The sequence below is a fragment of the Plecotus auritus genome (assembly GCF_963455305.1).
Source record: "Plecotus auritus genome assembly, chromosome: 6".
NCBI lineage: Eukaryota > Metazoa > Chordata > Mammalia > Chiroptera > Vespertilionidae > Plecotus > Plecotus auritus.
This window is the reverse complement of record NC_137773.1, coordinates 153,516,907-153,531,930: the sequence shown is the minus strand read 5'-3', so window position 1 is coordinate 153,531,930 and position 15,024 is coordinate 153,516,907. Positions and strand designations below refer to the sequence as shown.

Genomic DNA, 15,024 nt, shown 5'->3' with positions numbered 1-15,024 from the left:
TGGGGATATGCCCGCAACCAAGGTACATGCCCCTGACCGGAATCAAACCTGGGACCTTTCAGTCCACAGGCTGACGCTCTTTCCACTGAGCCAAACTGGTTAGGGCTCTCAATTTTTTTTTTTAATAATATTACTAAAAGCCTGGAATGATAGATCCTCTCTTCCCCCAACTGATGGACGGAGTATGACGTAAACTGCACCTGTGGCCTGGACATTCCTGAGCACCTAACCAGACACCTTATATGGACTGTACATTGAACCACCAATCAGCACCTGCCAAATACCCTAAGCCCCCGATTCCTAAGTACCTAAGTGCCTAATCATGTGCCTTATATGAAACCACCAATCAGCATGTGCCGAGTACCCTAAGCCCCATCCCTTCCCATTCCTCCCCTCAAAAGGCGTGTTCACTCCTGCACGTGTGCTCTCTTCCTTTGCAAGGCAGCCGGGCAGGGTCCTTCTCCTCTAATAAAGCCTGTAGTCCTGGTTTTCGGCCCTCTGTCTCATCTTTCAGTTCTCAAGTTGGGATACAAATCAAAATAAGAAAGGAGCTTTAAAACACTCCACATCCTCAAATATTTTTATGTTCCACTCTTTGTGATTGAAGACTGTTACTGAGCAGATGGTCTACTGACCCTGAGTCCACAGTCTAAGAAATCGCACATTGCAAGCATCTTTTTCCATTCAACAATGTGTTTTAAAAGGTTATCAGCCGAAACCGGTTTGGCTCAGTGGATAGAGCGTTGGCCTACGGACTGAAGGGTCCCAGGTTCGATTCCGGTCAGGGGCATGTACCTTGGTTGCGGGCACATCCCCAGTAGGAGGTGTGCAGGAGGCGGCTGATCGATGTCTCTCTCTCATCGATGTTTCTAACTCTCTATCCCTCTCCCTTCCTCTCTGTAAGAAATCAATAAAATATATTAAAAAAAAAAAAAAGAAAGAAACACCTTGACATGGGCAGATGGATCACATTAAAAAAAAAAAGGTTATCAGATGCAGGGGCTGGTTGTAAAAAGGGATGAATCTAAGAATTATGAAAACACACACATACTGACTTTGTAACGACAAGAGTGGAGAGTAATGGGGGTTTGAGAAAACAATGGTCAAAAGTAACTAGATTCCTTATCTGTTGTGGCCCAAGGGAATAGCGTACAAGATTGGGAGTCTGAAGCATGGTCTGGGTCCAATGGCTCTGGGCAAGTTACTTTACCTCCTGCTTTTTAACACTGTCCTCATCTACAATACTGGGGTAAAGGGTACACGTCCGTCTACTTACGGATTTAATGAACGTGTGTCACTATGCTTCACAGATTGCAGCCACAAAGTTTTGAAAGCATATATGTTAACGCGTGTAAATAACCTGGAACACAGGGGATGAGAAAGCCGGACTACAAGACCCAACATTCACTTTGCCTAACTCTAGAACCCGCCCCGGTCCCAGCAGCCTTTGCGGCGGGGGCGGGTCAGGAGCGCGCTCCGCGCCACACCCCCGACCCGGTCCTCCTTCGCCGGGACTACGCGTCCCGAAACGGCCGGGGAGCGCTGGTCCTTGGGGGAGAGGCCTCCGAATTCCGGTTTCTTACCTGCTCGGCATAGGCCGCAGCCTCCTGTTAGCCCTGCCTTCAAACACCGACCCCGCGAAGGGAGGGACGTGCGGAAGGTTCCAATCGGAGAGAGAATGTATTAATACCCTCACTTCATCCCGAGCGGGGACTAATTTTAGCCCCGCCTCTTCCGCCCAGCTACTTAATGCCGTGGGTTGCCCTCCTCCTGTCAGTCAGAGGAGGTGCAGGGCGACTCCTAGTCAGCTTGCTGCCGACTGGGGGACTGTGTTGAACTTTTAGGTGGAAGATGTCGGAAAGTAACTTCGGCGACGGAAGCGAGGAACAGGTGTCTGGTGCTGCGGTCCTCGCCCGGGCCCTGAAAGCGCAAGTACGAGGGACCTGCTTGAGGTGACAGGCTCCTACGGGAGCCGGCGAGGGCCCATTGTGTTGGGAACCAGTATTGCCAGGGCGGGGGGCAGGGGGGGTGTAATTGGAAAGGAGGGAGGGTCGCGTGAAGTTTTCCTTTTAGCGCCCCGGAGGGAACCGTGTGGCGGGGGTCCGTGCACTTATCCCCCTGTTCTTGGCCCCCCAGGATGTGAAGTACATGTTTGGCATCGTGGGCATCCCAGTGACCGAAATCGCCATTGCCGCCCAGCAGCTGGGCATCAGATACGTGGGGATGAGGAATGAGCAAGCGGTAAGTATGGACACTGGGAGCCCAGGGCATATTGTTAATGATTAATAATAAAGGCAAATACTCATTGCAGACACTCAGTGCTTACGGCTATTCCAATACTTGACACGTGTCAATCACAACAATTTTATGAGGCAGGTACTATCAATCCCAGTTGACAGGTGAGAAAAGTGAGATGCGGAGAGGTTAAGTAACTTGCCTGAGATGACAACTGTTATGGCGGAGTCAGGATTTGAACCCAGGAATTCTGGGTCTGGATTCCTTACTCTTAACACTACTCCGGTTACGTGGGAGATCCGTTCCCACAGCGCAAGGTAAAGCTACCTCACTCACATGGAGCACATACACAGCAGTAATGAAGTGAAACAGTAAAAAAAAAAAAAAAATTAAAGATAACAATGCCTGACCTTTACTTGTGGTAAATAAATAATAAAAAACATAAAGCACATATGTACATACGTCGAAATGGCGGAACTTTTTTTTTTAATAAATGGAAGATGGTGATGTAACCACGCAATGCCGTTTGTCGAGTCCGATGTAACCCAAGGACTGCCTGTACCCTATTGTGCTCTGCGAAATGTGTCAGAATTGGGACAGTTTCCATGTCTAAGTCTGGGTCCCCTGTCCTTCACTCCCATAACTACCTGTTACATGTTTATTTCTGTGTATTATTTCACTGGTCTGATTCTCCTATTAGTCTGTGAGCTCCAGGAGGGCAGGGGTATTATCTCTTCCTGACACATCTGTATCTGCCTAGGTGGTTCCTGCACGTGGTAGGTACTCAGGGAGTGCCTGCGCTATGCATGGGGGAAGCCCAGGTCTCATGTCATATAGCAGGTGTCCCTGCAAGGTGACATATCACGGAAGGTACAGCTATGATTAGAACTCAGGTGTCCTAAATCCCAGGCCAGTGCTTGTTCCACCACATCATGCTGCCACCGTTCTTAGAGGCTTGGCTCAGTGGTTGAGCGTCAACCTATGAACCAGGAGATCACAGTTTGATTCCAGTCAGGCCACATCCCAAGTTAGGGGCTTGATCTCTGGTGGGGGGCATGCAGGAGGCAGCCAATCAATGATTCTCTCACATCATTGGTGTTTCTCTCCCTCTCCCTCTCCCTCTCCCACTTTCTTCCTCTCTTTTGATCTGAAATCAATAAAAAAAGAAAAAAGAAAGAAAGGCAGCTTCAAGCTTTATCAGTCCCCATAAGCTTAGTTGCAGGCCTCCTTAGGTCTCAGGTACTTCGTTGGACACTGGATGTGGAGATGAACGACAGTTCCTGTCCTTGAGGGGCTTATAACCTAGCTGTGGAGACAGACAGAAACGAACAGTTTTATTATAATGTGGTAAATACTGTAATTTAGATATATCCAGGGTGCTGTGGAAGTCCAGAAAAAGATACCCTGCTCAGCCTAAGACTTCCGAGGTTTCCTGGAGGAGAGGATGCCAAGCTGTCTTGAAGGATGAATAGACATTAACCAGCTAGGAAGGAGAGGACAGGCTCTTCTGGAGGTGATTCCTAGGTTTGGGCTTGCTTCACTGACTAGGTGGATCATCGTGCCACTGACTCAGTTGGGGAATACAAAGGGAAGAGCCAATTTGAAGAGAAAAAGTAATGAGTCCCAATTGGGACATAATGAGTTTGAGATGCTTGTAGGACATTCCCAATGCATATGCCCCTCAGTCAACCTGACTTTTTGCAGCAAAGGAAGACTTAACTAGAGAATGTGAGAACAAAAATACAAATTACTAATATCACGAATGAAAAAGGAGACCAATGTGTTGAAGAAGAAATCACAATGGAAATTTTGAATTGAATTATAATGAAAAAATGTGATTGCCAGCCCAGCCAGTGCATCAAGAAGTCACCGGTTCAATTTCTGGTCAGGGCACATGCCTGGGTTGCGGACTACACCCCCTGCAGGAGGCAGCCAATCCATGATTCTCTCTCATTGATGTTTCTATAGCTCTCTTCCTCTCTCTATAAAATCAATAAAAATATATATTAAAAATGTGATACCAAACTTGTGATAGCTAAAGCAGTTCTTAGAGGAAATAGTTTCAAATTAATCTATAGTAAAGAAGATCAGAAACCAATGCTGTAAGTTTACATTTTAAGAAGCTAGAAAAAGAAAACCAAATTAACCCCCAAATTAAAGGAGTAAAATAAATGAGCAAAAATCACTGAAACAGAAAACAAATTTACAAATCAGTGAAGTAAAAAATTGGTTCTTTGGAAATACTAATAAATTTGATAAATCCCTAGCAAGACTGATAAAGAATAAAAGAGAAAAACACAAATCACCGATATTAGGAATAAAAAAGGGCACATTTCTATTGATCCTGAAGATATTTAAGCAATTGTAAGAGGATATATTTTTATTACCTATGAGTTTTACTTTATACTTACTAAAATCTTAGACCTATTTAAGCATGGATTTTTTTTTATCACGTGTATATACATAAAAAGGAAAATAAAAGCAGAAATTGATTAAGGTATTTCTAAAATTTATTTTCACTTAGAGCCCTGGTCCTCTGAATCACTTTGTATACTTATACATGTATGTATTTTTTAATTGTGGTAAAAAAAATCATATAAAATTTACCATCTTAACCATTATTAAATGCACAGCTCTTAACCATTTTTTAAGTGTTCATTCACATTGTTTTGCAACAGCTCTCCAGAACTTTTTCTAGAGAAAGTGGAACTCTGTACCCATTAAATAACTCCCCGTTTACCCTGTTCCCATAGCCCCTGGCAACCACCATTCTACTTTTGTTTCTATGAATTTGACTACTTTAGATACCTCATATAAATGGAATTATACAGTATTCGTCCTTTTGTGGCTGGATTATTTCACTTAGTATAATGTCCTCAAGGTTCATTCATGTAGCATGTGCCAGGACTTCCTTTTTTTTTTTTTTTTAATTCTCACTTCACTTAAAAAAATTACCTTTATTGTTGAAAGTATTACAGATGTCCCCTTTTCCCTCCTCATTGACCCCTTCAACTCCACTCTGGTCTCTTTCCCAGGCCTTCCCCAAATTATTGTCTGTCCATGGGCTATTCTTATATACATATAAGTTCATTGGTTAATCTCTGCCTGCCCCCCACCCCTTCCCTCTGAAATACATCACTCTGTTGCATGCTTCAATGTCTCAGGATCTTTTTTGTTCATCAGTTTATTTTGTGTAAGAGGATATTGTGAATAAACTAGATCATATGGGCACAAATTCCTTGAAAAACAAAAACTAGATTCAGTATCTAAACCATTATTTGAAATTTACAGGTAGAACATTACTTGTTAAAATGGAAGGTTTTTCAATTCCTCCTTTACAATTAAGTTCTAGTCTTTTAATAATAAATTATTAGCCATAGCCGGTTTGGCTCAGTGGATAGAGTGTTGGCCTGTGGACTAAAGGGTCCTGGGTTTGATTCTGGTCAAGGGCACATACCTTGGTTGCAAGCTCGATCTCTGGCCCTGGTTGGGGCCTGTGTGGGAGGCAACCAATCAATGAGTTTCTCTCACATCGATGTTTCTCTATCTCTCCTCCTACCTTCCACTCTCTCTAAAAAATTCAATGGAAAAATATCCTTGGGTGAGGATTAACAACAACAAAAAATAAATTATTATACATGTACTTACTATAAGAATCCCAATATGCTCAAGTCCCAGTGTTTTTTCTTTGTAGGCTTGTTACGCTGCCTCTGCGGTTGGATATCTGACAGGCAGGTAAACTAAAGTCTTTGTTTTATTTCCATTTCTTTTCAAGGCTGTCTTTATCAGAGGTTCCTAAGAAAATGCTTTATAAATGTAAAATGACAAAGTGAATTATATGAAGATAACTTTTCCTTGGTGTTGTAAGCTTAGAAAGTCATCTAGGGTAAAGCATTCAAATTCAATTTAAAGAGTTGGACAGAACACTATATTTCACAATTACTTTCAGAGATCAATTGACATATTTACTTGTTAAGAAATATTTTAAAGACACTTCATTTTTCCATTCACAAATGTAATCAGTACTCAAAATTTTACTTCTGTATGCAGTCAACGTGTCTTAGCCAGATATAATAAGAGCAAAATGTGAAGAGGTTAGTGAAACACCATGTGAAGATGATAGGTACCTTATTTCTCGCAGGAAGACTAGTATCTTTCTCTTGGCTTTTTTTTCTAATTCAAAAAATATTTTAGTTATTGTTTTACCAGTTGTAGAAAAGACCTATATGCCCTTCCTTTGAAGTCCAAGAACATTACCATGTTTCACTGTAAGTGGTATGAATCAAGTATTGCATTTAACCTATTTTTAATAAAACAAATTGTTTTGCTTTTAGGCCGGGAGTATGCCTTGTTGTTTCTGGCCCAGGTCTCGTGCACGCCTTGGGTGGTATGGCAAATGCAAACATGAACTGTTGGTAATTAGATTGTTATTATTGAAAACATTTTCTTAAGAATGTCAGTGCATGATTTTACATATGGAGCAACTGCTGATCTGAGGTGGGAAGACCTGGAATCAAGTGCTTAAGAGAATGGCTTAGTAAAAATTAAATTAAGAGGAGTGTTAAGAAGAAAATTTTAAAACTATCAATAATTCGTGTACCTAGAAACAAACACTGAATACACACACACACACACACACGTGCGCGCGCACACACACACACACGTGCAGGTGTGGGCAAAAGTAAGTTTACAGTTGTTTGTATGAAAAAAGACATGCAGGTTATGGTTACTACAATAGCTTTATTAACTCAAAAGAATGTTACAATGGCAAAAAAAAAAAAAAAACACACACACACAAAAAAACTACTTTTGCCACTCCTGTATATATCTGTATATATATTTGAATGTGTGTGTAGTTCTCTTTAAGTGAATAATTATTTTTTTAAAGATCTCAGATCAGTATGCAAGAATGTATTTAATTCTTCATCTTTTCTTACATAATTGGCAAGACAGTTGAAATTAAAATTTTTATATTTCTTTGACCTTGTCCTTAGTCCCATCTCTGATACTTTACCAATAAGATCATGTTAAAAGGGGTTATCTTTTCATCAGTTCATAAAGTATTTATTTAAAATTTATTATAAAAAATGTATCCTCCTCTTAATCCCGAGAATAATAGGAAGGGCATAAAAATTCATTTTAAATCGCCACACCTAGTGGTTTAGCATTAGCATCCAAAAGGGGTGGAGGAGAGAGGGGAATGGAAGAAAAACATTTACTATAAATTTCACATTTTTCTGAAACTGAGGAAGGGTTCTCTCACATCAGGTTATTTCCTAAATCTTTAAATCTACAGTTTTTAGGGAAAATTTAATCCTCATTCTATGTCTCTATTTTTTAATATTCATTGAGTGTTTAGTATTCATTGGCCACTCTGCTGAGTATTTTACAATTTTTAATTCTCTTTTAAAAAATGAATTTCAGGCCCTTGATTGTGATTGGTGGTTCTTCTGAAAGATGTCAGGAAACAATGGGAGCCTTCCAGGAGTTTCCTCAGGTACCCAACTCTTAAGATTTTCCTCTAGAGTTTAGTTACATAATTACATACTGTTAAGATTTGTGGAGAAGAATATTGCATGTCTACTATAAATTTTAAATAAATAAATGCCAAAAGATTTATGGAGAAGAAATAAAGTCCTGTCTACAAAATAAACAATTAAAATGAAAGAGAATTACTGAGGTAATTTAGAGGTAAAATTCCTGAACTATAAGACAATTTCAATGTGGATATTAAGAAAGGCTCTGCGGCCCTAACCGGTTTGGCTCAGTGGATAGAGCGTCGGCCTGCGGACTCAAGGGTCCCAGGTTCGATTCCGGTCAAGGGCATGTACCTTGGTTGCGGGCACATCCCCAGTAGGGGGTGTGCAGGAGGCAGCTGATTGATGTTTCTCTCTCATCAATGTTTCTAACTGTCTCTCTCTCTCTCCCTTCCTCTCTGTAAAAAATCAATAAAATGTATTAAAAAAAAAAAAAAGGCTCTGCGTAGGAGCAGTCTTTTAAGAAATACACATTTTGGTCAGGCTTTTAAACTAAAAATAGGTTCTCCAAAGAGTCAAGAAAATATAGGAATAAAAATTGTTTTTGCACTCTCAGACTTTGGGAAAGTAAAATGTTGAGAGGAAAATCCTACTCAAACAACTACTGGTAGACTCTGGACAAGTTCATTTTTATTTTGGAAGGCTAAAGGGAAGTATTTGAAAAATTTTAAAAACTTGAAAGAATTTGTCAATGAATACTACAGTTTTAAGAATTGTTGTAGAAAGCAAGTAGGTGAGAGTGAATGTTAATTAACACTTAAGATATGAATATATTTGAGCACTTATAGCACAAAGTTAAAACCATTAGGCAAAGTGTGTTGGTAAATTAGGAATCATTGTGAGAACTTCAAAATAGAAACATATAATTTTGTATATGATTTAAACTAGATCTTGATATAGGTTAATGAAAATGTTACATTTTTATACTCTTGAAAGGGAATTGCAATGGTAGATAATGACAACAGTTTTTTAAAAGATGCTGATAAATGTATTTGAAAAATAAGTAGAGCAGATATATGTAAAAGGAAATTTAAAGTTACTACAAAAACTTTGTAGATGAAAAAAAAAGCAGAAGATAATATCCATTACAAATATTTTTCCCCAAAAGGAAAATAATAGAAGTTTATTAAATGAAATTAACAGTTTGGAAAGAAAGATCCAAATATCTATTTCTTGTGGAAATACTTAAAACTAAACAACATGACTATGAACAGACTGAAAGTTGGGGAGTAATCTTAATTCTCTCACACTTGTGGGACTTAAGATTACCAATCATTCCATAGATTTCATACCAAGTATCAAGAGAAACAGTTTCTGTATAATACTTCAAAGTACATTAAACAGTGAAAATTTAACACTACTGAATTTATATGACCCAAACAGCATGCCAACTAAATTGTATATTCCTTGCTGTGGAATTTCTGGGTCCAACGATATACTCATTTTAATTTTTATAAGACATTGTCAACTTCCCTTCTCATTTATACTCTGACCAGCAATGAGTGCCTGCTTTCCTTTGTTATGGTAGATGCTGTGTATTATCTAAGTTTTTTATTTTTGCAAATGAAAATGGTGTCTTGTTTGATTTGCTTCCTGAATCATACAGAGGCAGAAATTTGATTGTGCCTTGCATAGACTATTAAGAAATAGTCCAGGTAATGCATAGTCTCCATCTTGCCTCGGAACATAATAGAAAGTAATACTTAACATTTTGTCTTCCTTCAGAAGAGTAATATGACCTGTGAACTGAATTTTAAGTGATTTTCTTTTTGCATATAGGTTGAAGCTTGTAGATTATATAGCAAGTTCTCTGTCCGGCCAAGCAGCATAGAAGCTATTCCATCTATTATCGAAAAGGTACAGTATTTAATTCAAGCCCTCCAAGTCAACTGGTTTTTCTCAGTTGCTCATATCTGTGTCATTTTTATTCTCAAGTGAATGAGTAATAATTTGGAACATATTCACATAGTTAAAAATGATATTGTTAAAGAGCTGTATACATTTTAATATTTACTGCTATTATATTTAATTACTAGAGGCCCGGTGCACGAAATTCGTGCATGGAGGGGGGGGTGTCCCTCAGCCCAGCCTGCACCCTCTTCAATCTGGGACCCCTACCGGGATTGGGCCTAAACGGGCAGTCGGACATCCCTCTCACAATCCAGGACTGCTGGCTCCCAACTGCTCGCCTGCCTGCCTTCCTGATTGCCCCTAACCGCTTCTGCCTGCCAGCCTGATCACCCCCTAACCACTCCCCTGCCAGCCTAATTGATGCCTAACTGCTCCCCTGCCAGCCTGTTTGCCCCTAACTGCCCTCCCCTCTAGGCCTGGTCACCCCTAACTGCCCTCCCCTGCAGGCCTGGTACCCCCCAACTGCTCTCCCCTGCAGGCCTGGGTCCCCCCCAACTGCCCTTCCCTGCAGGCCCAGTCACCCCCAACTTCCCTCCTCTGCCGGCCGTGTCACCCCTAACTGCCCTCCCCTGCAGGCTTGATCGCCCCCAACTGCCCTCCCTTGCAGACCTGGTCCCTCCCAACTGCCCTCCCCTGCTGGCCATCTTGTGGTGGCCATCTTGTGTCCACATGGGGGCAGCCATCTTTGACCACATGGGGCAGCCATCTTGTGTGTTGGAGCAATGGTCAAATTGCATATTACTCTTTTATTAGATAGGATAGAGGCCTGGTGCACGGGTGGGGGCCAGCTGGTTTGCCCTGAAGGGTGTCCCGGATCAGGGTGGGGGTTCCCTTGGGGTGTGGGGCGGCCTGGGCGAGGGGCCTGTGGTGGTTTGCAGGCTGGCCACGCCCCCCGGCGACCCTAGCAGAGGCCCTGGGATCTGGGATTTATTTATCTTCTATAATTGAAACTTTTTAGCCTTGAGCAGAGACCAAGGCAGGCCAGGGCTGCAGAAGCTTGGCTTCCTCCATCGCTGGGGGCGACTCAAGCCTCCTGCTCTCTCCAGCTCCTTGGCTGCCGCCATTTTTGTTGGGATTTATTTATCTTCTGTAATTGAAACTTTGTAGCCTGGAGTGGAGGCCTGGGCCAGCCAGGGTGTGCAGAAAGCTTGGCTTCCTCCATTGCCACGGAAACACAAGTCTTTTGCTTGCTCCATGGCCGCGGCCATCTCGGTTGGGTTAATTTGCATACTCGCTCCTGATTGGCTGGTGGGCGTGGCTTGTGGGTATAGCAGAGTGATGGCTAATTTGCATATTACTCTTTTATTAGATAGGATAGAAACAGATAAAATAAGTCACTTTTGAAAAACAAAGTTTTTCCTGTACTTTAGTTTTTTTAATTATGGAAAAGGAAAAAAAAAGATATAATGGAATTCTGAGTGCCCTTTCTTTTAGGCTTTTGCAAGATTGTTCTTGAAAATTAGTACTCATGCATATAAAACCATCCCTTAGTTGATTAAACAGCATATTATAATTTACCAACTTAATTTATATGTGAACTTACATTTGAGCTTTTTCAATACCATGTGTTATAGAAATCATTTGACACATGTTACATCACAGTTTCTGAAAACGGCCAAGTCATAGGATTAGGAAGCAGGTGAAAGTGCATGTTTTGAAGACTTGGCTGACAGAGCCTAGTAGGTAATTTCTAAGACGAAAGTGTAATAGAATGTTTATTTTAACGGTCTAAGTGAATACTTACTTATCTTTCTCCTTTTAAACAAAAATCTCTTTTAAAATACAATTCACCCTTGAACAACATGGGTTTGAATTGTGCCAGTCCCCTTGTATGCAGATTTTTTTCAATAAATACTGTACAGTACTATAAATGTATTTTTCCTTCTTTATGATTTTCCTAATATTTTTTTGGTTACTTTATTGAATACAAAAATATGTGTCAATTGTTTATGTTATCGATAAGGTCAACAGTAAGCTATTTAGTAATTAAGTTTTGGGAGAGTCAAAAGTTATACTTTTTTATTGCATGGGGGATTGGGGTCCCAACCCCCATATTATTGAAGGGTCAACTGTATATAAAATTAATAGAGGATACTTCAAATTTAATTAAAATTGTTTACTTCTCCAACTAAGGATATCCAGAAAAATTAAAACTGTTTATTTCACAATTTTAATGTTATCTTTTGGTAAAATATGATAATAAGGATTGAGATTTTTAAAAACATTTTCTTCTATTTATAATAAATTTAGGCTGTAAGAAGCAGTATTTATGGTCGTCCAGGTGCTTGCTATATTGACATACCTGCAGATTTTGTGAACCTCCAGGTGAATGTGAATTCTATAAAGTGAGTAATAGTTATGCTAGATTTTTTCTTAATTGTATTATAATGCTTACCTTGAAAGGAATTTACTTAGCAGTTTATAAGTTAATCTTTTTAAAAAAATATTTTTATCGATTTCAGAGAGGAAGGGAGAGGGAGAGAAAGATAGAAATATCAACGATGTGAGAGAATTATCAACTGCCTCCTGCATGCCCCATGCTGGGGATTGAGCCTGCAACCTGGCATGTGCCTTGACTGGGAATTGAACCGTGACCTGGTTTATAGGTTAATGTTCAACCACTGAGCCATGCTGGCTGGCATAGTTAATATTCATTTATCTTAACTTTTTTTTTTTTTTTTATTTCAGAGAGAAAGGGAGAGGGAGAGATAGAAACATCAATGATGAGAGAGAATCATTGATCAGCTGCCACCTGCATGCCCCCCACTGGGGATCAAGCCCGCAACCCAGGCATATGCCCTTGACCGGAATCAAACCCGTGACTCTTCAGTCCGCAGGCCGACGCTCCATCCACTGAGCCAAGCCGGCTAGGGCCATTTGTCTTAACTTTTAATGATTTAGTAATTAAGCTGAATCCTAGTCAAAGGGCTTCTCTGAATTAAAATGGTATTATTTAGTAATTATTTGGGGGGTTAATTACTAAATAAAATACTTGGAGCTTCCTGAACTTATTTGAAGTTATTCTTACAGTACCCATAGATAATACATTCTCATTAATGTAGTATAGCCACTTGGAGTCGTTATAGTGTAAACCAAGAGATGAGGAGACTGTTGAAAATTATTAGAACTCAACATTATAAATTTTAGTCTGTTTGTCTCAGTTATTTAAAAATATTTCAACACCAGATGTTTATTACTTAAATAAACACTGAGTGGACAGGAAATGTAAAATATTTTTCATTGGCGTCTAAGTCACCCCTGGTACAGATGTGTACTTGGGTTAATGAATCGCCCTGGGTACCACTTAGTACATTCCTACTACTGTGGACCAAGTGGCCTTCTAGTGACCACAGAGAGAAAGTGGGCATTTCTGTACACTCAGAGGTTTCTAATTGGGAGAGTCAGAGCAAAAGGACATCTATTCTGCATAATACCTGAGCGTGATATTCAAAATAATATTGGGCAGGGGAAGGAGAGATGAGTCTCAGGTACATTAACTCTGTAAGCTTTCTTTAAAAAATCTATAAAGATTTGAATGTTCTTTTTTTTAAATTTTTGTATTATAATGCCCAAGTGTTGAACAGTATGGTGTTTTTCATTAGAATAAGTGAAATAAAACACCGAGAACTTGATGTCCAGAATTATTTAACTATACAGTTTTAATACTTATTTTACTAATATATATTATGGCACTGAAATCTTGACTAACTCAGTGAGTGGAAATATAGTGAGATAGTTAAAGCATGGACTTTGGAGACAGAGAAACCTAGTTCAATCCAGTCTCTGACCCCTGGGCAAGTTACTTTACTTTCTGAATTTTTCCCCCCCAATGGTGAAGATAATGGTAATACCTAACCTCATTGTTTTGAAATTTAAGTGAGAATAAATGGCACATATTAGGTATATTTAATAATACTAGCTTTTAGGATGTTTTTACTATTACTACAACTACTACTACAATGTAAAGCCATTAACTCAAATTTCCTGTCAACTCATTTGACTATTAGATGATACTATTGAATAACTGTTAATTTACTAGATGTGGTAAGGATATTATGGCTACATATGAAAAAGTATCTTTTATAGCTGCATGGGGAAGTTTTTAAGTCTTGATGCCTATAATTTACTTTAAAATGGTTCAGGAAATCTTTATATGCATGTTTTTTTGTGTATGCATGAAGCAAATGTGGTAAAATGATAGTAATTATTGAATCTACATGTTGGGAATATGGAATTTATTGTACTATTTTTTCTACCTTTTTATATATTTTATATTTTCATAATATATTTATAAGTTGGTCTCTTTTAATTAACTGAACTCTTTATTTCCAGGTACGTGGAGTGTTGCATGCCACCTCCTATTAGTATGGCTGAAACTTCTGCTGTACAAATGGCAGCATCTGTTATTAGGAATGCCAAACAGCCCCTTCTTATCATTGGGAAAGGTAGCATTGAATGGAACTCTGAATCTTGCTAGTTTTTGAAAGAATGCTATTTCTGTTTTTAGAAGTTGTCTTCATTATTAACATCTACTTTAATGTTTGAAATTGGAATAAGAGTTCTCTTCATCCAATATAGCATTATTTATTAGTTTTGAAATCCTAGAATTGTTGTAGAATGCCTGTTCTTGTCCTTTTAAGGGAATATCACCTAATGCATTTCTTTGGTCTTATGAGTAAAAATGCATTTTTTTCATTGTAAAATTTTTGTTGTTGTTAATCCTCACTAGATGATATTTTTCCGTTGATTTTTTTTTTTTAGAGAGAGTGGAAGGGAGGAGGAGAGACAGAGAGAGAGAAACATGGTTGTGAGAGAGATATATTGATTGGTTGCCTCCCATATGCTGACGGGGGCTGGAGATCAGGTCTGCAACCAAGGTACATGCCCTTGTCCGGAATCGAACCTGGGACCTTCAGTCCGAGGGTTGATGCTCTATCTACTGAGCCAAAACCACCAGGATATAAAAAAATTTTAATAGGAAATTTTGGAAACTCTAAAATATTACAAAGAAATCCCTTTATCCAAAAACATACGTTTTTAACAAGTAGTACTTTTCTATTGCTTTTTGGATTGTATATTTTATATATTGTGATCATATTCTACTTAAGTCATTTAACACTATAACATTTTTTTCATGGTCTTAATTTTCCTCCCCTAAATTAAATTTTTAATGTTTACTTATGTATATACTAACACTTTACTGGCAAATATTTAAATCTTTGCCAGTTTCTATTTGTTTGTTTAGAATAGTTGTGACAAGCATGTTTGTGCATAAAACTTTTTCCATATTTAGGATATAAAACAGATTCCCAGAAAGAAAATTAAGTTAAAAGATATTCAT

The 15,024-nt window shown here is 39.1% G+C and overlaps 2 protein-coding genes across 7 annotated transcripts in view; one reads left to right on the top strand and one right to left on the bottom strand.

Moving 5' to 3' along the window:
* The window catches only part of BTD (biotinidase), a 36,530-nt gene extending 34,821 nt beyond the window's left edge, over positions 1–1,709 (bottom strand). The window contains exon 1 of one of the 2 annotated variants that reach the window (XM_080673706.1): positions 1,584–1,709. In XM_080673706.1, the coding sequence (XP_080529832.1) occupies positions 1,584–1,594 (11 nt within the window). In that variant the 5' untranslated portion in view covers positions 1,595–1,709. Of the gene's footprint in view, positions 1–1,276; positions 1,387–1,583 lie in introns of those variants that run through there. The other variant, XM_080673708.1, reaches the window with a different exon arrangement.
* Positions 1,455–15,024, top strand: part of HACL1 (2-hydroxyacyl-CoA lyase 1) — a 44,843-nt gene continuing 31,273 nt past the window's right edge. For 3 of the 5 annotated variants that reach the window (XM_080673703.1, XM_080673702.1, XM_080673705.1), the window contains exons 1-8: positions 1,468–1,932; positions 2,137–2,241; positions 5,930–5,970; positions 6,570–6,650; positions 7,660–7,732; positions 9,552–9,629; positions 11,934–12,028; positions 14,016–14,128. In XM_080673703.1, the coding sequence (XP_080529829.1) occupies positions 1,852–1,932; positions 2,137–2,241; positions 5,930–5,970; positions 6,570–6,650; positions 7,660–7,732; positions 9,552–9,629; positions 11,934–12,028; positions 14,016–14,128 (667 nt within the window). In that variant the 5' untranslated portion in view covers positions 1,468–1,851. Of the gene's footprint in view, positions 1,953–2,136; positions 2,242–5,929; positions 5,971–6,569; positions 6,651–7,659; positions 7,733–9,551; positions 9,630–11,933; positions 12,029–14,015; positions 14,129–15,024 lie in introns of all 5 variants that reach the window. The other 2 variants (XM_080673701.1, XM_080673704.1) reach the window with 2 other exon arrangements.